Below are 23,238 nucleotides of genomic sequence, written 5' to 3'. Positions count from 1 at the left end.
TCATCTAAACTTCGGTATTGTCAAATATTTTACCCCTTCTTCCCTATTCATACCTTTACCCTTTTGGTTGACTGTTATACTTTTCGAAGACCCATTTGTGCATTTTAAATACTCCTTCTTCAGTTGCTGCCTAATTATGTCTACTATCATAGTACTTCGGCTCAACCCGAGATCTGTCCTTAAAACGTATTATTTTTGTATTTTATTTAATGCAATGATGATAAGAACTTTGCTATGAGAGTTTCTGCGTGACATATTATCAGTCAGTGGGTATCTTGTTGGCGTGGCTTCATTTTACTACAATTCAATTTCCTTCACCTGTATATTGATTGTGCATTTTCTTTGTATTCAGTCCCTCCTCTAGGATGCCACATCTCTGTGTACTGTAGAACATTTCATTTTGACTTCCAGTTCAAGATAAGAAATATGAGCATATATTTAGAATAAAAATACATATAAAATAGGGAAGTAGAAAACCATAGAAGGATGGGTGGCTTGCATAGAAAAGAAACTCATACACTTCCGTATCAATGTATTATTAGCAAGAGAAGATTGAAGAATATTTGAATGAGTATTACTCCCTAGACATAAATAAAGTTATAAATAGTTACCACAAATACTCTCCCAAATGTGATATAATTAATATGTGCAAGATGAAATTACACCTATGAAGAGAAGAAATGCATGAGATTAGGCTACATAAGAATCATGTATAATAGGAGCATTGAGGTAGGCTTTACAGAGGATTCAGTAAATGCATCATGAAATGAAATTCATTTTTTGCCGTTATAAAAGAATACATGTTTATATGGATACGCAGTCATGTACATACACACTAATTAAAATTCATTTATAAGGTGACTGAGTAGCTGGGATATTTTTGTACTAAAAAATTCTACTCTGAATTGTGGCTTTTCCTTTTCATTTAACTTTTCTTTTACATTTTATTTATATTCTTGAGATAGCTTCATGACTTTGACAATAAATAAGATACTGAATATTAAGGAAAACTTCTGTGATATCTCAACTCTTGGGAAAATATACAAGAATTTTTACAACCCCTTGATTATATGAGTGCTTTCAGTAGTGTTGTAGTTGTATAACCACCTGTACAATTTCAGAACCAAATGAGAGATTGTCCTAGAAATGGTTGGTAATTAAAATATATTTTTATTATTGATAGGGTTATCTTGGTCGGCATGATTTAGATGTGGACTAAGTGTGAATTCCAGAATGAGGCAGATTCAGCCTTCAAGTCATAGATATTGTTGAACATGCAAGGACAGTTGTATAACATAAGGCATAAAGAACAGAGTTAGCTGTCTGATCTCTGCAGGCAAGCAAATTCCAAACCAGAAGGATGAAGGAGGGGCTGAGCCAAGCCTGATAAGCTCACTAACACAAATTCATCTGTTGTGTGTCTTCCATTCTCCTAGAGTGTATGAGAAGATAGAGGTGAGGAATATTAATCTAATGGCTATCCCTCTACATGTGAACATCTATTGAGAGGAAGGAGTCTTCTCCCTTGATGAATAGTGCATAAAATCTACTTAGTATATGTGAGAAAACACAATTTCTCAACATAAACAACTTTTGAGTGAATTTTTTATTTTTCAGTGACTTATAAACTAAGCATTCCTGCCTTCTGGAAATTATTTAGAATAATAATTCTAAAAAACTTTACTTCCATGATTTGCACTGTGGTGCTGAACAATTCAATTTGTCATTTTTAATTTCTATTTACCCACTTCACCAAGTGAGGATGCTCACTTGCTTTATGTATCTCACCATGTATTAAGATCATTAAAATTAAGACCAGGTTTACCATATCAGTTGCAGCATGATATATTCAGTTATTTCTTTTCTTTCTGATGATAATCCTTCTGCTTAACTTCCTTCTTCTCCAGTTATATCATGAAGATAAAAAATATATGGAGATCAAATGAACTGTAATTCTAAAATTTAAATTGTAAAAACAAGTAAATTTTAGGAGTCAATTCTAAGTTTGAGGAAAATAATTATACTGTCTAATTTTTAAGCTATGATTTAGTGAATATGCTTAGAATAATTTTATATGAAATAGAAAAGTGTTATTTATCTGTTTTGACTCTTGTCCATTGAATACTAGAACTCATTCACAGAAATGTTTGAGTTTAATCATCCAAAAGTGTTCAAGGATAATTTTTAAAATTTCTCAATGTCAAAAGTTACATAAAAATGTGGGAGGCACTGGCATTCTTTCATGTTTTTATTATGATTTTCTTGTGAAGTTGATGAAGTGTCTTCTTTCAACAAATTTACAAATGAATCTGAAATAAATTAAGCTAAAATGACTATTCATCCACTCCAATCAGGTATGAATACTTCAAAGAGAGAGATGGGAAATGTATCATTTGAATCAAATGTGGTTCCAGACTAAGGTATGTCTAACAATGACAAAAGAAAGAAAAAGAAGAAAGGAAGAGAGAAGAAAGAAAGAAAGAAAGAAAGAAAGAAAGAAAGAAGAAAGAAAGAAAGAAAAAGAAAGAAAGAAAGAGAAAGAAGAAAGAAGAAAGAAAAGAAAGAGAAAGAAAGAAAGAAAGAAAGAAAGAAGAAAGAAAAGAAAGAAGAAGAAAGAAAGAAAGAAAGAAAGAAAGAAAGAAAGAAAGAAAGAAAGAAAGAAACCCAGCTAAATCACAAACAGCAAATTGGGAGAAGAATGACCAGGAACAGCAGATAGGAAATAATCATTCACAACTATAATTCAAATGAGTATCTTTCAATATTTTTTGTGAGCCAGTTTATGCAAACTAGTATAGACTTCAGTACATTTTTATGTTTCTAGGGATACTTTTTTAAAAGCCATAGTAAAATAACAAAATAATTACACACACATCTCATTTATTGACTAACGCCTGAAGGATATGGAAGAGTTTTTATCACTATAACTAAAAAGTATGTCTTGTTGAAAGGAAAATTCTCCTAACATAGTTAACAGTTCAAGAGCTGTCAGACATTTAGCTTTTGGAATAAATGACAGATCATGAAACAGATTCTTAGAAAGGTGGAATGAGGATGAGCACAAGGGCACTAGAGTCTAAAAGACTGGTAATTTGAAAGTTGTGCAGGCACACACAACATAAAAAATAAAACAAAAAAAAACTTCTAAAAATAAAATTACAGCTGCTTAAAAATGTCTAGTGAATTTTAAAGTATATTTTTTAACCTTTTAACAAGAAAAGGATCAAATAACATAAAACTGAAAACGTAAGGTTGAAAAAGGGATTCACAACTTTAATTTCTTAAAGAGAAGAATGGGAATTTGATATAGTGTTGTATATTATTCTGTAAGATTAATCCAGCAATAGCAATTCTAAATTTGTTCCTTCTTTATTTTACTCCCACCCACAGAAGTTTATTGAAATGAGGAGTAGAGATTAATATTTTAACCTATTTATTAAAAAGGTGAGAAAATATGCCATTTTTAAAAGATTTATTTATTTATCTTAAAGAAAGAAAGAGAGCATGAGTGGGGGAAGGGGTAGAGGGAGAGAATATCCAAGCTGACTCCCACTCAGCACAGAGCTGAACATATGGCTAAATCTCATGAGCTATGAGATCAGGACCTGATCTGAAACCAAGAATCATATGCTTAATTGACTGAGCCATTCAGGCACCTTGAAAATCTGCCAGTTTTAAAAGCTGATATCTTACTGGTGAAAAATTGGATGTATTTCCCCATATGATTATGGCATAAAATGGGTGTCTCATTTCAACAATTTTATTCAACACTTCAACACTGTACTGTATATTCTAGCCCAGGCAATTAAGCAAGAAAAATAAATAAAAGACATCTAAATTGTAAAGAAAGAATTAACATCAATTAATTAATTGGCAGATGACATAATTTCCTTTATGGAAAATCTTGGTAAATACACTAAATAAATAAATAAATAAAACTTATTATAACAAGTACAGCAAGGTGGCAGGGTACAAAAGCAATATACAGAAATCACTTTATTTTTATACACTTAACAATGAATAATCTGACAATGAAATTAAGAAAACGATTCCATTCACCATTAAGTCAAAATGAACAAAGTACTTAGGAATAAATTGAACAAAAGTGACATCAAACATAATACTTTGAAAACTACAGAACAGGGCAGCCCGGGTGGCTCAGAGGTTTAGTGCCGCCTTCAGCCCACCATGTGATCCTGGAGATTTGGGATCAAGTCCCATGTCGGGCTCCCTCTGCCTGTTTCTCCCTCTGCCTGTGTCTCTGCCCGCCCCTCCCACGTGTCTCATGAATAAGTAAATAAAATCTTAAAAAAAAAAAAAAAAACTACTACAAAACATTGTTAAGGCAAATTCCAGAAATGGAAAAAACGTCTCATGTTTGTGGATTAAATTTAACATTGTGAAGATGGCAAAACATCCCATAATGATTTACAAATTCAGTGAATTCCCTATCAGGATCCCAGCTGACATCTTTGCAGAAATTGATGAGCTGATCCTAAAATTCATATGAAATTGCAAGGGACAAGGATAGTCAAAATAATCCTGAAGAATAGTAGTCAAATAAGATGACATATGCTTCCTGATTTCAAATTTATAATAAAGCAACCGTAATGAAGATAGTGTGGCATTGATGTATGGATAGATATTTGGATCAATAGAATATAATTGAGAGTCCAGAAATAATTCTATACATCCACGATTAATTGATTTTTTGATTAGCCAAAACTTTTCATATGGAAAAAAATATTTTTATTTTAAGATTTTGTTTATTTATTCATGAGAGACAGAGAGAGAGAGAGAGAGAGAGAGGCAGAGACACAGGCAGAGGGAGAAGCAGGCTCCATGCAGGGAGCCTGATGTGGTACTGGAGCCCAGGTCTCCAGGATCAGGCCCTGGGCTGAAAGTGGTGTTAAACCACTGAGCCACCCAGGCTGCCCCCCCAAAACTATTTTTAAATAATTGGTACCGAGACAATTAGATAGCCACATGCAAAAGAATGATCCTTACGCAGAAAACATAAAAATCAACACAAAGTGTATCCAAGACCTCAGCGTAAGTGTTAAAAGAAAAAAATGTGGAAATAAATCTTCATGACCTTTTATTTGACAAAGTATTCTTAGCTATAATACCAAAGTATTAAAAATACAAGAAAAAAAACAGATAAATTTGGCTTCATCAAAATGAAAAATTCTTATGCTTCAAAGTATACCCTCAGGAAGGCAATGATAACCCACAGATTTAGAGAAAATATTTGCCAATCATTTATCTGATACAGGGCTTGTAACTAAAATACATAAAGAGCTTTTATAATTCAATAATAAAAAGGCAAACAACCCAGTTAAAATATGGGCAGATCATCTGAATACTCAAATTCATAAAAGGGTGTTCATCATCATTAATCATTAGAAATAAAGATCAAAACCAAAATAAGATGCTGCTTCACATCCAGTAGGATAACGAGAGCCAAGAGTTCAAATAAAATGTCAAGGATGTAGAGAAATTTGAATACTCCTATGTTTCTTGTGGGAATGCAAAATGGCATCATTCTTTGGAAAATAGTTTGGCAGTTCCTCAAACAGTTAAATACAGAATTAACATATAACTCAGCAACTCCGTGTCTAGGTATACACTCAAGAGCAATGAAAACTTATGTCCCCACAAAAATTATATATTTTTATAGCAACCTTATTCATAATCCAAAAGGTAGAAAAAACCCAAATGTCCACTGATAGATGAATATATAAACAAAATTTGGTATATCCATACAATTATGGAAGATTATTCAGTCATAAAAAAGAATAACATAATTATAAATGCTACATCTTTGATTAACTTTGAAGACATGACGCTAAATGCAAACAAGATCCAAGTGTCACATAATATATATGATTCTCTTCATGTGAATGTTCAGAAAACGGAAATCTGTAGAAGCTAAAATAAACAGTAGTTACTTTAGGGCTGTGACGGGATAAGAGGAAGGGTGTAAGTTTTATTTCTGAACTGATAAATACATTTTAAAATTGTTTATGCTGATAGTTGCACAGGCTATGAAGACACTAAAAACTATTGAATCTTGCATCCTAAATGATAAAACAAATTATTTGTATGGTATGTGAATCATATCTCAGTAAAGCTATTTAAAAGAATAAATCACTCTCCATTTTCTCCAAGACAAATAATTTTATTTCACTTCTTTATTATTACCAAATGAAGTGATTTATTCCTCTGGTAGACCTTATCATCTGAGTCAATGTCATACATACCAATCTCTAGGGTTTTGTATATAGTAATATATGCCTATTTGTTTTGAAGTGTTTGGTATTTTCTGCAGAAGTGGAGAATTTAGATATTAATATTTTTATATTTTATTATTCTAGCTTAAATTTAATTTTATATGATAAAAAAGCTTTGATACCTCCGCATCTGTACAATGACTTCTTTACCTATTTTTCCCTCCAGCTATCAACTCCAACTTCTATATAAATATTGATTTCCTCAACTCCCATTCCACTCTAAAGCAGTTCTAATTTGATTCAAGACACTGCAGTGTCATTAGATTTTTTTCTTGCCAAAGTCACTAATTATTTCCATGTTGCCAAAATCCAATATATTTAAAAGTCTTTGTCTCAGGAAACTTTCCAGACTTTGTCCCTTCTTTCATTTTTAAGCACTCTTGTCTCTGTTTTGAGCAATGGGAACACATTTGCTTTTTATCCCCAGATCTTTCCAGTCTCCCCTACAAACAGTTCATCTTTATCTGATGGCTAGATATTAAAGTTCACTGATGCTCTGTACTGGCTCCCAGGTGCCTCATTTTATTTACTCTTTCCTTGCTGATCTCATCTACAATGGCCTATTAATTCTGTACCCAAAAGGTAGTGCCAATAGGATCTCAAATGCATGCACATCACTGAATCTCAACTATATCCACTGTCATTTCCTTTTTTTTTATAACTTTATTTTTTTTTTTAATTTTTATTTATTTATGATAGTCACACAGAGAGAGAGAGAGGCAGAGACACAGGCAGAGGGAGAAGCAGGCTCCATGCACCAGGAGCCCGATGTGGGATTCGATCCCAGGTCTCCAGGATCGCGCCCTGGGCCAAAGGCAGGCGCCAAACCGCTGGGCCACCCAGGGATCCCCCACTGTCATTTCCTAATTGGAATCCAACACACTCCCTTACACACTCCCTCTTGCTCTTGTGCAATACATTCAGCAGAACGAGCAATAGTGAGCTCTAAGAATTAAGGCAGATCATTATATCCCCCCAGCTAAAATACTTAAAAGACTCCTTGTTGCATTAAAAGTAATAGCAGAGTAAGAAAATCCAACACCTGCCTCCATATTCTGATCACTGCGTATCTCTTGCTTCCTCTTTTGCCTTTCCCTCTGCGTTCAATATATTTCTGCTACAATGAACAGATAGAGCCATGAAACAGAAAACTCTTTTGTTCCTCAGTATAGACATAAAATAACACATTACATTAAAGCATTAATCATATCACCATCTAAAATATTAACTTACAAAACAGTTCCTATGCAATAGGTGACCAAATACATACATGCATACATACATACATACATAGTGATTATCTCCCACCCCCACTAAAAAAACACACTTACATATACTCGGCATTCCAAACCAATTTTTCAGGCCTGTCAACGACAAAATAAATTGCTAGTTATCACTGCTTTATCAAACCCAACTGACATGGCAAGATTAGAACAGAAAAACAGTGTGACTAAAAGCAGCCATTGAAAATTGAATATGCTGACATTAAAACAATTACTATGTAAATTGGTGCCTGGAAATGACTTCTATAGATATGCTCTATAGTATGCTTGTCAGTAGCCAGATGCCAAGTTGACATTTTATTCTGCTGCTGTTGAGAATGGGCTGAGAGAACTTTAGCTGAACCAAAATGGTTTTTCAAGAAATCAAATGACAAAAAGTTGAAAGAATATAAAGAAATGTCCTCCCCTTTCTGAGAATGAGTGATTCCCTTGAGAAGTTAAAAAATATATGTAGATGTGGTTGACTAACTATAACATACTTAGCTATTCTGATAATCTAGTACAGGAATCTTCTTAAAATAAACTTCACAGAATTAAACTACCTGAACCGTCATCTATCAGCAAAGCCATTTAAATGGCTTCGGATAGACCGGGACAATAAATCAATTACTTATTAGGGTTCTGTACATCATATTGAAACTGACACAAATGTATCAAAACAAAGTCAGTATGTACTATATGTACATGTATATATATGTATATGTATGTATATATGCATATATAGTGTATATATATATATATATATATATATATAATTTTTCCCCTGTATTAATGAAGTCAAGCAAATTGTAGTATTTTGAATTGGTTTCCCCCCACATACATCCTAATGAAAGTAATTGGATCTGAATTGGTACTGTCTTTATCACCATTTCGGGGAATTACCATGATTATTACCATGATTATTACCATGATTATTAAAAAATGGCTCAAAATCACGGAGAACATGGGCCCCAAAGGAAGCTCAAAATATAACTCTTTGCCGGTTTAATGTAGTCATTACTATGCAATAACATTTTACATGTTTGGGATGCCTGGGTGGCTCAGCGGTTTAGCACTGCCTTCGGCCCAGGGCCTGCCTGATCCTGGAGACCTGGGATCGAGTCCCATGTCAGGCTCCCTGCATGGAGCCTGCTTCTCCCTCTACCTGTGTCTCTGTCTCTCTGTGTTTGTCATGAATAAATAAATAAAATCTTTAAAAAAAATGAGTTGTTGGAGGTAGCAGGCAGTACTCTGAAATCTCTCCCTTTTATGTGGGTGCTTAGACCATTTACATTCAATGTGATTATCCATATGGTTGTCATAATATACCATTTTACTATTGATTTTCTATTTTTACTATTTAATCTTATTCTCCTCTTCTCCTGTCTGTAGCTTCTTTCAGTTTAACTACATATTTAATTATTCCATTTAATCTTTTGAGGGGGGGCATATTAGATATAACTCTTTACTGTGTTATCTTAGTGGTTGTTTAGGGCTGATGGAATATAATATTAACTTATGGTCTACCTTTAAGTAATGTTATGACTTGATTTATAGTATAAGAACCTTAGAAAAGCATGTATGCATTTTTCTACCTCTGGTCTTTATACTATTGTCAATATACATTTTGCTTCAATTTCTATTATAAATCTCAAAATGCATTGCTGTCATTTTTGCTGTACACAAAGCAATTATCTTTTTAGATATTGAAAATAAACTAGTAATTTTATTGTTTACCCACATAATTAACTTTCCTGTTATTTTTTCTCTTTTCTCTACATAAAAATTTTCATTTGTCTATTTTTCTCAAGGACTTCTTGTAACACTTTTTGTGTAGATTTTCTGATGAATTAGTTCATTCAATATTTGTGTATCTGAAAATGTTTTCATTTTGACTTTGTTTTTGAAGTACATTTCATTGACTAAGGAAAACTATTTTTCTCTTTAATTTTTTTTTCCTGTACCTAAAAGATGCTCCCCACTTCCTCACTATCCTGTATTATTTTTAACAAGAAGTCTGCTACCATCCTGGTCTGTGTTTCTCTGGATTTCTATCTTTTTTTCTTTTTTCTGGCTGCTTTTAATATTGTCTCTTTATCACTGATTTTAACAATTTAATTGGGATCCCTGGGTGGCGCAGCGGTTTGGCGCCTGCCTTTGGCCCAGGGCGCGATCCTGGAGACCCGGGATCAAGTCCCACGTCGGGCTCCCGGTGCATGGAGCCTGCTTCTCCCTCTGCCTGTGTCTCTGCCCCTCCCTCTCTCTCTCTCTCTATCATAAATAAATAAAAATTAAAAAAATTAATTATATCTACTTATTTTCTTTCCCTAATAGTGAAATGTTAGTGATGCAAATAATCCTTTGGCCCAGGGGTCCAGGCCCCTTGAGGGCCTGTATTCAAATAACAATTTGTCATAATTTTTTAGTTATAGATATTTATTTGTATATATTATTCAATGGTTTATTTCTAAAAATATCTATGGAGAATACATTGTACATTTCACAAAAATATTTGAGGTACTAAAGTAATTGCTTAGCCCATTTAAAAATATTACAGCATTTACATACTTCTAAATGATCAGATTCTTATAGAGATGTTTTAAAGGCTAAAAAATAGGATGACAATCAAATTTCCAAAAGATTATGTAAGCAGAAGTGATGAATATTGGGTTCTTATTCTTTGTTCTGTGCTATCTAGCTGTATGAGTTATAAATGCTTTACAGAAAATTGTAAACTTTTAGGTCAGGAATAGTACCCATCATTGTACCATTTCTTTACCTGCTATATTATTTTGCCAATTTGACTGTAAAATAATTTGTTTAACTTTCTAAATCTGTAAAGGTCTCAATTCTCAATTAAATAAGGAACTAAATTTGATAATTTTTGAAATGTGGTTGCAGCTCTAAAATGTGTTGCAACTGTTTCTATAGATGTGAACCCTTATGTATTATAACTTTTTTTGTCTAAGAAGAAATTAAAGAGATTTAGTTAAATTTTATCTAAATGTAATCTTGTCAGGTAGTTTCTATTTTTCTTTTTCTCCCCCCCCCCTTTTTTTTTGAATGAAAGAAGGCAGAGGCCTAAAATAGCTGTGTTCATTACGCTTATTTGCCAAATATTTCTGAGTAATTCCTTCTGGATCCTATAGGATTGCACTTTCTGGGCCCTTGTGCTGTGTGACTGATTCTGACCAATGAGTTGTAAGTAGAACACAATATGTCATTTTAGAGACAGACCATTTATTTACCAGCTTGAGACCCATCAGTGTTCTCATTTACCTCTAGCAGAGTGATTAACAATGGTAAAAACGTTGGCTGTTTGCACTGACTGCAGTGAGCAGAGACTCTCCTGCCAAACAATGGTGAACAAATAAAGCAGCAAGAAAGATGGAGCCATTGTTTGGAGCCATTGGCATTTGGGGTTGTTTATGACCACAACATAACATTCTGACTGATATATTTAATATAAGCAGATAGAAAAACAAACAATAAAACAAAAATAAAGCCATACATTAAATAAACTAATGGAATGACCTATAGATTGAAATATGCAAAAAAGTTCACTGAAACATTTTATTCATGTCTTGCAATCCAAGAGTTTAAATTTTAAAAATGTGTGTTTTGATAGTGTACCCAAAACAAAATATTCAACCTAAGGTACTAAGAGGGAATGCAATGTGAAAATGTTGGGGTCCTGGAGCAAACAGCCAAGAAAGACTTCTTGAAGCATCTTTGGTGCAAAAAGGTGGTTCTATTAAAGCACAGAGACAGGACCCATGGGCAGAAAGAGCTGCACCAAGGTCATGAGGAGTGGCTGATTATATACTTTCAAGTTGAGAGGGGATTAGGGAAAGCATCAAGTCTCTAAGGAATTTGGAAGAAAGGTTACCAGGACCTTGAGGGGCCAGCTGTTGTTAGAAAAATGTCATTTACTACTCTCTAGTAAAACCTTGGTCATGAGACACTTCAGATATATACCAGGAGGCCATATGCTTGCAGGATGATTGCTAACATATATCTTGGTCGGGGGGAGGGGGGTTGGGGGATGGGCAGAGATAAAGGAAGTTTCCAAAGGAATTTTTTTATGTTAAAGGAGACTTACAGGATCCTGGAGGTTGGGCTAATGTTAAGCTAAGTTTGACTTTGCCATTAGCAAAGTATTAACATAGGAGCAGTTGAGTTCGTACATCAGAATGTTTAGGTGATGGTCAGGAGAATGTGAAGGTTTTAAGAACCTCAAATGCAAGTTTAGTTAAATGCCCACAATAAAAATGTTGACATTGGTTGCATGAGTAATAAAATAACTCTTTAAATATAAAATAGCACTATAAATATATATATGTATGTGTATATATATGAATATGTATACATATATAATTAATAAGTCTGGTACTTATTTTTATATATCTGAATTAAAATGCATTGATTGGCCTATTGCTATTGTTGAAAAAACATCTTATTTTTGTGTGTGAAATCAATGAAATTATAAAGATAAATTAATATAAGTATGAAAGGAATGACATTATATTTAAAATGACATTATATATGACAATGTTGCAAATTAAAAATAGTTTTTAAATCTCTCAGTTTATCAAATACTAATAGGGAATATCAGAAAACATTTGTGTATTTTGTTTTGAGAAAACAGAAGAATATGAGAAACTTTCCATTTATTTTCATTAATAAGAATGGTTTAGCAAAATAATTATAGATTAATTTTTTGTTAGCTTTTTAATATACCTTCCTGATTTGTCATTTCTCTCAAGTAACTTTTAAAAGAACTTAAACTATTTCTTTTGTCTCTCTGGTACATTTAAAATTTGAAGAGTGTTTTTGCCATCATTTAGGTAAATTGTTACTTAACAAAAATATGTTATGTAACATCTCTTACTTAATTTAATGACTCATCTCTAAGCCATTCTTAAACTCGAAGTTAATTTTATGCAAATGCTTATTTTAAAATAACATAGCAATACGAAATGCAATAATTACCGGCATTTTCATTCATATTCCTATAAGCTTAATGCAAAAATGTTTTAATTGGTCCCTATTTTCTCTTCAGAAATTTGCTACCTACCTGTAACATAAACACATAAATTGTGTTTGACTTTATTTTACTTATTTCTTCAACACAGTTCCATATTACCATATTGTTTTCATATTTAACATATTTCCATTCTCAACCTGACTTGAAATTAAGCCTAAAATATACAGGTTGCAGATTCTTAATAAAGCCTTGGATATGCTTCAATATTTCTAGTAATGCTGAGAAGCAGTCATTTGGAGCACAACTCCTAGAATCCAGTGGCTGAGGTTGGGAATGAATTCAGTTTTCTTTGGAGCAAGTTAAGTACTAGAATGACTAAATATAATTCAATCAGATTAAACCCTGGTTTTCTTTAGAGTAAAAAATCAGATCAGTATCCTCATTATCTTTTGCCAAAACTATTACAATCTCCAATCTTTCTGTCTCATCTCTGCTCTCTTCATTGTCTGCCCTAATATGTAAACATGATCCTGTCTCCCTCATCACTAACAGTATGTGAAATATTTCACGTTGACTTCCGGCTAACGTCCAGATTCCTTAGAATCACTTTAAAGACCCTACATGATCTATTCTTAACATACAGACTCATCTATAAAGACTTCTCTAATTCTTTCAGACAAAGTTAGTCATATTTCCTTTGGGCTCTGATTGCTGTGTGCCATCTATTATGTCACTTGTGTCATTTGAGTCAAATCATTTTATATATCTGCCTACTGGTCTGTGAATCCTTAAGGGAAGAAACCATAATTTATTCAACTTCCCATCCTAAGTGTCTCTCACTTTCCCTCACGTAGTCCCAGTCTCTCCTAGTTTCCTCCCTCCTTCCACAGAGGACTTGACAGATAAAATAATAACAATTAAGAAGCAATAACAGCAATGACAATAATGTATTATTTATCAAACCTTTGCTATTATCAGATATGCTTACCGTACGAAGTTCTTTGCATGGACTATGTAACTTAATTCTCATGAACATATTATGAAGGTTGTTGGGGCTTTTAAAATTTAATTATTGGGCAGCCCCGGTGGCGCTGTGGTTTAGCGCCTGCAGCCTGGGGTGTGATCCTGGAGACCTGGGATGGAATCCCATGTCGGGCTCCCTGCATGGAGCCTGCTTCTCCCTCTGCCTGTGTCTCTGCCTCTCTCTCTCTCTCTCTCTCTCTCTCTGAATGAATAAATAAAATATTTTTAAAAAATAAAATTTAATTATTTAATTAAATTAATTTATTCTTTTTTTCCCCTGCAGTGCCCCACAGAGAGAAAATTAGTCTTACAGAAGTTAAATAACCTGCCCCTTGTCACATGGGTGTGAGTGGCAAAGCCATCATGTGAACCTAGACGTCTGATGTATAAAGTATGATTTTTCAATATTTGAGAAATGAATCAGCACAAGATATTAGGGAGTTTTCCATGTTGGTCTAATTGAAAAAAAAATATACACATACATGTAAAGAAGGTAACTTTATTGCTAATAATCTGCTGATTAGGATAAGGCTATTTTTATATTACACTGTGTCAAGTCATGATAGCTGTATTTTATTAGGCATGGGGAAGACTCTGGGCAGAGCATCAGAAATTAAGAAGTTGAGGGGCACCTGGGTGGCTCAGTGGTTGAGTGTCTGCCTTTGCCCAGGTTGTGATCATGGGGATCGAGTCCTGCATCAGGCTCTGCTCAGAGCCTGCTTCTCCCTCTGCCTGTGTCTCTGCCTACTGTGTGTGTCTCTCATGAATAAATAAATATTAAAATCTTTTTTTAAAAGAAAGAAATTAAGAAGTTGAAAGAAATAAAATACATGAAAATATAAAAAAAAATTTAAATGTCTGCAGGCATAACAAATTGCAAGCCTCATAATGCAACAGAAGTAATATTTTTTAAAGAATTTTGACCATCACTTTATATTGAAAGTCTGTTTTTGACAAGTACGGTATAATTTATATGCCTATGTCTAAGAACAATTTCCCTTAGAAGCAGGCCTTGAGACAAAAATTTGTAGTAATTTTTTAAAGATTTTATTTATTTGAGAGATACAGAGAGAGTGAGAGAGAGCGAGAGAGCACTAGTGAGGTGAGGGGCAGAAGGAGAAGCAGACTCACAACTCAGCAGGCCCACCCCCCACCCCTCAGCCCCAGCCCTGGCCTCATGCAAGACTTGATCATGACCTGAGCCGAAGGCAGATGCTCAACCAAATGAGCCACCCAGGAGCACTTGACTATAGTAATTTTGAGGAGGAATCTCAGAAAGTACCTAGGGAGGCTGAATGAGGAAGTAAGACATGGAAAGGAAAAAAGCCAGTAAAAGATATACTGTCAACATGCTTATCGCTGTGGGCAACTGAAGGTCAGTCTTGCTGGGAAACTGGTACACAATATAGAATATACCTCACAGTTATCTCATCATAGGACTGTTTATTCTCCAACTTCCCTTCTTCATTGGTTGATACATGCTCTGGGGGGGCATTAATTTCCCCCAGAACTTCTAATCTGCTTTTGTTCAGAGATGAGGGAAAGCACTCAGTTGGTGAACTGCAGGTATAATTAAGGATCCTCTTGTCATATACTGGGCTGGTGAATGCTCAGGAAATACTGTGGTCCACTGGCACCATCTAGTATAGCCTATCACTCACAAGCCTGTTCCTCCAGTAAAACAGATCTTTTCTGGAGCCAAAAACATATACATGCACATAGATATATACATAGACAAAAAGATGAGTATACCATATATATAATTGCTTTGTTCAGCAGGATATTTGACACTTCAACCTAAATATGGTCAGAATTGACCCCCTCTTCGCCTCCAAGGCTTGCACCCCTGAAGATGTGCCCCTCAGGCTGTGCTCATATGTCAGTCTGCATTTCATAAGATCAATTGCCATGTCCAAAACATGGGAGTCCTCCTTAAACTTCTTCTCCCAGACAGTCACCAAGTCATGTCAGTTTATTCCTAAATATATATTGAACCTATCTTTGCTGGCCACCTTCAGCTCTTGAATTTCTGCAACACTTTCCAAACTGGTTCAGGGGACTCTCTTAGCAACTATAACATCCTATAAAATCTCTACATTATCAGTTTAAGTTTAAAACTCCAGCTCTCTAGTCTGTTTCTCCTCTTAGGTTGTAAATGTCTTAAAGTCAAGGATTAGGTTTTGATCATTGTTTTATCTCCATTTTGGATCCTGGCTTATATCAACCTTCAGTATATCATTGTAATTTAGGTGAATGAATGAATAGAAGAGATCTTTTCACATCTTATTTGTGGTAATAGTTTGAACTCACAGAGAGAAATTATTGAAAGCATTTTTATGCAGGAAAGCCTTATTTGCACAGGATCAGTCTTGCATCTGTGTCTGCCTTTTTTCTGAATAGATTGTATAGAGCTGTCATACATCGCTATTGATTGCTTAGAGGGGATTGCTCTGAATGCAATTCTTGTTCAATTTATAACCCAGTGATATGTGCAATGTCTCATCTTATGTTTGAAAAATAATTTGCCTTCTTGGGAATATCAGTTGCATTCCCAGTTGCATTGTTGGGTATGATGGTTTGCAGAAGTAGGTTCAAAATATTGATATATTGATATAGTGAAGCACCATAATCTGGGTCTTTGGCTTTGTTGGAATAGGTCTACATGATTATAACAATGTATGTTGAATTACTTTAGCACTCTTTTCCAGACTTGTGCATTCTGTGTAAAAGCATCTATTTCACAATACTTCCTCAGAAATCACTTACAGATCTTTTTTATACGTTATTATAATTTTTTAGCCATTCTGTGTTATCCTAAAATGAATTTCAGATTTTTTTCTAGCATTTAATGTCTAGTATTTCATGATATAATCTTGATGCTTTTGCCAACTCTTTTCATCATATTTAAAAGCAACAAAGTCTACTTGTTTTATAGATATTGTTACAAATAAATTCTGAAATTAAATAGCTGATAATAAAGGGACAGAATAAAAAAGGAAGTGTTTATATTTGTATATTCAGAATATGTATTTAAAATATTTAATTTTATTTTCCAAGATAGTTAGTTTTGTTGGCTTTAATTACATTGTCATGTTTTTCCAAGCTGTAAGGCGACTTTGATTGTAGATTCACAGCAATATTTAATATATCTTATTGAGACCATAGTAAAATAAAGTCTTGAAACGACTGGGAAAAATATTTTAAGTAAATATGGTTTTGAATATTCTAGTGCATTTCTATACATCTTGGTAGATCTACACATACATCAAAGCATGCTGTGGTTTGTTTCCTCATCGAGACTAAATAGTAGTCTGTGTCCTGGCAAAAGCTGAAGCACTAGATGTTTTTACATTTAAATTGAAACCATTTCTAGAGTTCCACTCTATTTTTTGTTTTCAAGTTATTCATAGCAAAAAATTCACTGAATTTAATAATTGATTGAAATTTTACTCTATTTTGCTTTGAAGTAACTCAAAGATTTCACAAACAAGTGAATTTGTCATCCTCAATAAAATTTGGGCAACTTGCTGAACTAAGAAGTAAATGAGATTTGAGACCAGATTCCTGTCCTTGTGCAGCTTATAAATTAATTAAATAAATCAAAAATATGCAAAAATAACAGTTACACATAGTAAATTGCTTTTAACTATGCCAAAAGTTAAAGCCCACGTTCTTTTTGGTATCTCAGACTTTTTCATAATGAATAAAGCAACATGGGCTCTGCTTATAATTTCCACTAGAAATGTGATAATGTCTGGGTTCGATTCTTAAGGTAATGTTATTATGTGGTTGTATCAGTATATGCTTATTTAAGATTACCTCTTCATTTATTTCATTGTAAAACTGTGTTTATCCCCATAGAGCTTAAATATCTCCTAGCCATTGAAACACACAACTCAAACTGATTAACTGAGCGTAATTATTACAGAAGTTGGATTTCTAGAACTTCTCAGGAAAACTCTCTAAACCTTAACTAGTTATAAGTGAAAACAATTTTAACTCATAAAATTTGTTTTCATTATTATTAGTAATATTAGGAAAAGTTTATACCAACAATAACATGTTTCTATGCACTTCTTACCTAATACCTGAGTTCCTGATACAAAAAGGATAAATAATTATTTCATTAAGAGCACATGTGAAGAGGGATTATTAATGAATTTCAGGAATGAACTGAGTAATTATTATGATGTACAAGCTCTGATTGGAAAAGTATTAGACAAAGTCTAGTTTTCACAGATGTTTGATAACGGTGAGTAAAGAGCAGTAAAAGATATCTATCATTTTGCATTTGATATTGCTTTTTTTCCTCCTCTACATCTCTAGTTGTAAGCACAAGATGTACCTGGAAAGGCTGCCAAACACCAGCATTATTATCCCATTTCATAATGAAGGTTGGACTTCACTCCTGCGTACTATCCACAGTATAATTAACCGAACTCCGGAGAGTCTGATAGCAGAAATCATCCTAGTAGATGACTTCAGTGATAGAGGTAAGATACAGTTAATATATTTTATTTGGTTCTGTTATTACCTACATAATCATTACTGGCTTTAAAAAGGTTGGAAAATTATTTTGATGTTTCTTTCTGATTCTATCTGGAAGGTGATTATGAAGTTTTGCCTATGTTGTGCTTTCATAAAATGTTGGCCAAATGTAAAAGAAATGAATGAGAAGGTATTGGTGTTGTTTGGGAAACTAGAAGACATTTGCATTACACTTCTGTTGTAAATTAGACAGGTGTTGGCAAAATGCCTCAAGTTCTTTCAGCTTCAGGACAAACATTGTAAAATATGTTATTGTAAGTACATATGAATGGGGAAATATTCCAGTAGATTTATAAAAATCTGTTCCTGTTTCTGAAAGGCATCTGCTCTATTATTTGCCTGTATGATCTATCTCTAGGTTGTGCTTGTGTTACTTCATAAATACCAGAAATTGTAAATAACACAAATATTTTTACTTAGCAATTCCAACTATTTTCCCTATCTGAACAATAACCAAAAAAGTCCAGTATGTATCAGAAAATTTGACAGAAGTTTTAATATTTCTACCATTCTGAAAAACATGATATGGTTTATAAGACAGGGAAATAAAATCATAGAAAGTTTCCTGAGATTAGGGCTTCATTAATCACCTTTGTTCTGAATGTGAGAATTGTTAATACTGTATGGAAAGTTAAACTTCTCTCTTTTGGCTGATGTGAGTGAACAGGAGGAAACCTTTTCTAATGATGTTCATCTGTTTGGGAATGCAACGGTCTACCATATATTTTATTGCATGAAGGAGCTCTGCTTAACTATACCGTATTTCTGTAAGAGAGAATGGCAGTAAAAGAGTTTAATTGCATGTTATCCTGTTGCATCTTGAACTCAAATGGGTTAACTGAAGTTTTGAAAATCTCATTTGCAACAAAAATGTCAGTTTCTTCATACTCTCAAAAATTCTATAAAAGTAAAACTGTTCAGTGTGTTAATCTTAAGTTTTCTTTAACAGAGTCCCAGACTTTAATGATATACTTCAAATACTTCATAGTTTACATGAAATTAACATGTTTTGAAATTTGTATGACCAAAATTAGGTTGTCTAACATTTCATTAAAATAACAAACTACCAAGTTGGTAATTTAGGTTGATTTCAAATAGTTTTTGCCTTAGGTAAAGGCAAATAGTGTTGCTTAGGTAGATATGCACTTAATACTACCCAATAATGCATCCAGTATCTAATGCTGGAATTTATTACTTACAAATTTATTTAAATAACACATTAATTTCTGTTCTATTCTAATTGAGGCTACTTATTTCAAAGTAATCACTATACCTCAGACTAAAAATAAGTATTTAATGCGTTAAAGCTAAAACTTTAAACTTTGCTTTTAAATAAAAGAATGAAAAGAGGAAATAAAGATCTGGAGCTGCACATCACCAAATAGATGGTCTTTTGTGGTTGATTGCTACTAAGAGAAATGTTCTGTGCAGCATTTTCTACATAATTAACAGCAGACTTTTGACCTATAGATAATATAGTAGGAAACACTTGGTAGCAGAAAATTGTGGCTTACAGAGCATTTTTTTGCCGAAATTTTCTCAGAGACATTTTTCACTTGAACATCTTTAAAGAGGGAGAAAGTAGTGGCATCTACATTTGTCTTGACTTAAAATCATTGTCATCTTTTGTACAGTGGCAATTTTGATGGACTATCTTTCTTCATATGTTACATGGGAAGTAAGTGACAGAGGACTGTCAATGTAATTAGTGTAACAGAAGTACAACAAAGAAAAAAAGTATTATTTGGGATAGTAATGGTGATTTTGACTTTTCTATTGGGCATTTTTAAGGATAACAATAATTTTTATGTTTTAGTATATCTTTAATTTAGAGATTCTATTCCTATGAACTATCAAGTTGAAAGTATTATTTTATGAACACTAAACTTTCAAAAGGTTAAAATATTTTGAATATTACTTTTAATTATGTTATACTGTTGATATATGGAAAAATAAGCTTTGCAAGAAAAATGTGATAAAATACTTCTGTAATCTTTTAGAATATGTCATAATTCAAAAGTTGCATGGAATAGGAAAGATTATTCTTTCAAATTTTTATTTCAGATTGAAAAAATCTCATCTGACAAAATATGGGGGTTAGGTGGACCTAATTCAATCCTCCTTCCTGAATTATGAGAAATACAGAAGGTTAACATGAAGAACACAAGTTATAATTCCAACACCAACTATTAACTATATGATATCAGGTTAACGAATTCTATTTCTCAGATTTTTTTTTAATCAAAGTGAAGATAGTTTTTAGATATCTAAGTAACTTCTTGTAAAGAGGTCAGGATGGAGAGCTGCCTTGAATGGTTGAATGAATTGTACACTGTAAAGGAGAGTAATTTCTCTCAAAAATTGATTTCTAGTCATCAAATATTCCCCTGCTGCTATAATAAAGAGTGTCTATACTTCTTTGTGAGGATCCTCTCGATTTAATAAAATCTACTCCACAAGAATATCTATCTATCATCTATCTATCTATCATCTATCTATCTATCTATCTATCTATCTATCTATCTATCTATCATCATCATTTATTGTCTCCAGAAGCAAAAGAAGGCAGAGGGCATGTGAGGACAAATTGTAGTAATTTATAGCACATTAGAAAAGTTAAGATTGCTATAACATTAAAAAAATCAAATTGTACCATTAGGTAAGTAACTTACTACAGATATGGAAGAAAAATTACATTCTAAAGGTTCATCAAAAGGAGAATAAAAAGATCATGGTCATGTTACCTACTTATGTTATGTGAGGGGCCTTACATGAGTGTTTATCAAAATTCCTTTTAAGTTTATTTTCTCCATTATAAGAGAAGGAAGATATCTTAGGACATCTCTTGTTTACAGAACCTCTAAGACAAAGATGATTTTGCTGCTTCTTTTTGTTATGATATTATCTCTACACATGCTGTTAAAAGTTAATATATTTTAAAGTGTATTTATACATTTTTTGGACAACCAGAAATTGTAAGCCTGCAACATGTAGGGTCTTTTTCACCAGTTCTTTAAAAATCAAACTAAGTAGGCCAGACAAAATTTAAAGTACAGGAAGATATGGGTTTTTGGCTTCCTTTAAGAAATTATATTTCTGTAATTTTATACTTTATATTTATTTTAGAAATACATTCCAATTTCAAGTCTGTACATCTAAACACCTCTGCATTATAGCTTTTCTGGATATTCTGCAATGTCCTTTGGCCAAAGGCAATACGGTTTTGACAAAGCTTAATCAAATATTATTGCCTTATATTTTATGTTCTTTAGGTCAATAGAATAGCTACATGTGCAAAGAAAAAAGAAAAAAAAGAAGAACCAACATGTTAGCTATCTTAGTAGCACAAGTTGAAAATCACTTGGAATTCAGAGTTCCAAATATTGTAAGCCCTCTAGTAATTGTCAAATTCTGTAGTAGTTGTTTTCATAGCAATAGAGAAAAAAAATACTAAAATATTTTATAATTATAGAATAATTTTAAATATTACAAAGTGATTTTTAAAAATCTTATTGAATAAGGTTGACCCGGTTATCATACAAAACAAAACAAAACAAAAACAGGTGCATGCCATCTCCAGCAGTTCTCAGTTTAGATACTCTTCCTAAAGCAGGCTCAGTAAACAGAATGTTGTTTTAGCCTCCTATCATAAGCCCTCTGTCTCCAGAAACATGACAGTATGGGCCTGCAGGTAAGTTTTCAACAACAACACTATGTTTTTGCTATCCAAAGCTTACCAAAGTTAGTGAATGTGATTATTTTTTCCCCAGCAAGCTCTCAGAAATACATTTAACAACTTAACTTGAGGCCTGTAACGAGGCTTCATGATGACTTTAAAGCAGGACTAATCCTGGGCTTATCTCCAAATTCCAGACAACCTTAACAGCATCCACATGGAAAATGTTGAAATGTGTGAAATAAGCCGGGGCTTAACCTCAGAGATAGGGCATATTTGAACCTGACAATTCTCTAAACTTTGTGCGCTTAGATGAATGCAAGTTCACCTTAGGCTAGTCACAGAAGAGCTGCTGACACCCTTCCGTTGATGGAAGTATGGAGGTACAGCTCTGCACGCCCAAGACAGGTGCACACAGACTCACTCCCTCTTGTTCCTGCTTGTTCCAAACCCTCTGGTTAGGAAAGCTAGGAGTTGAGTATTTCAAGTTCAAAAAGAACTATTATGCTGCATGTACAAGTTAGTACAGGGACTAGAAACCGTCCTCCCAACCCAGCAAAGAAGCAACTTTGAAGAAACCCAGTGTACTTTTCTGCCAACAGCATAAGTCCTTATTACTTATTGGGTAGTTCACGGACCAGCAGCAGCAGCACCACATTGAAGGTTATTAGAAATGCAGAATCTCAGGCCCCCTCCAGGTGTATCAGAATCTTTATTTCAACATAATCTTTGTATAATTTTTATGTAAATCAAAGTTTCAGAATAACTTTCATATATTTCAAAATTGGGGTCAAAGTAATATGAGTAATGAATAATATGAATAATATGCATAAGTAGCATAATTTAGAAAATTTCCTGTTTTTTGTGTATATTGTTGTAAATACATGTTCCTACTTGGTTTTATTGTTTAGTTTGCAGTTGATATTAGATTCATAAATCTGTAAGTAAAGGCTGGGATGGAAATCCTACAGTATTATCTCTATGATATTTTAGATATTAATTTTACATTTATTATTACATTTCTTTGACGGATTTTAGCATTTCCACAGATTTGTAGACATTTGCTCTGCCTTCTGATGAATTCATTTTATAGCACTCTATGTTTAGGTTATCACCATTATTCCCTCTCCTGTAAATTTTTCTCCTTTTTCTAACATTTTATAGGTCTATTTTGCTTTGGAATCATTCAATGATTTCCACGCTAAGTTCAGGAAGTGGAAAAGAAATATATATCTATATACCTATAATATATCTAGAAATATTTATATGGAAAAATATATATTATCAACCAATAGCACAGCAATTTCTTTAAAGATCCATATTACCATAAAAATCCCAATTCCTTACATCGTTGAAAGTGTTTATTCATCTTTACAATGGTGGGAATATTTTAAATTACATCACAAATGATAATGATGAGTCTTGAATTTGGTTCTATTTTACTCAAGT

At 33.2% G+C, this 23,238-nt stretch overlaps 1 protein-coding gene across 1 annotated transcript in view; it reads left to right on the top strand.

Moving 5' to 3' along the window:
• Positions 1-23,238, top strand: part of GALNTL6 (polypeptide N-acetylgalactosaminyltransferase like 6) — a 1,143,667-nt gene that overhangs the window by 500,347 nt on the left and 620,082 nt on the right. The window contains exon 5 of the mRNA XM_026017526.2: positions 17,892-18,058. Within this exon, the coding sequence (XP_025873311.1) occupies positions 17,892-18,058 (167 nt within the window). The remainder of the gene's footprint in view (positions 1-17,891; positions 18,059-23,238) is intronic.

This window comes from Vulpes vulpes, chromosome 9 (assembly GCF_048418805.1).
Source record: "Vulpes vulpes isolate BD-2025 chromosome 9, VulVul3, whole genome shotgun sequence".
NCBI classification, from domain to species: Eukaryota; Metazoa; Chordata; class Mammalia; order Carnivora; family Canidae; genus Vulpes; species Vulpes vulpes.
The sequence above is the reverse complement of the archived record's forward strand: the minus strand, read 5'-3'. Positions and strand labels throughout refer to the sequence as shown.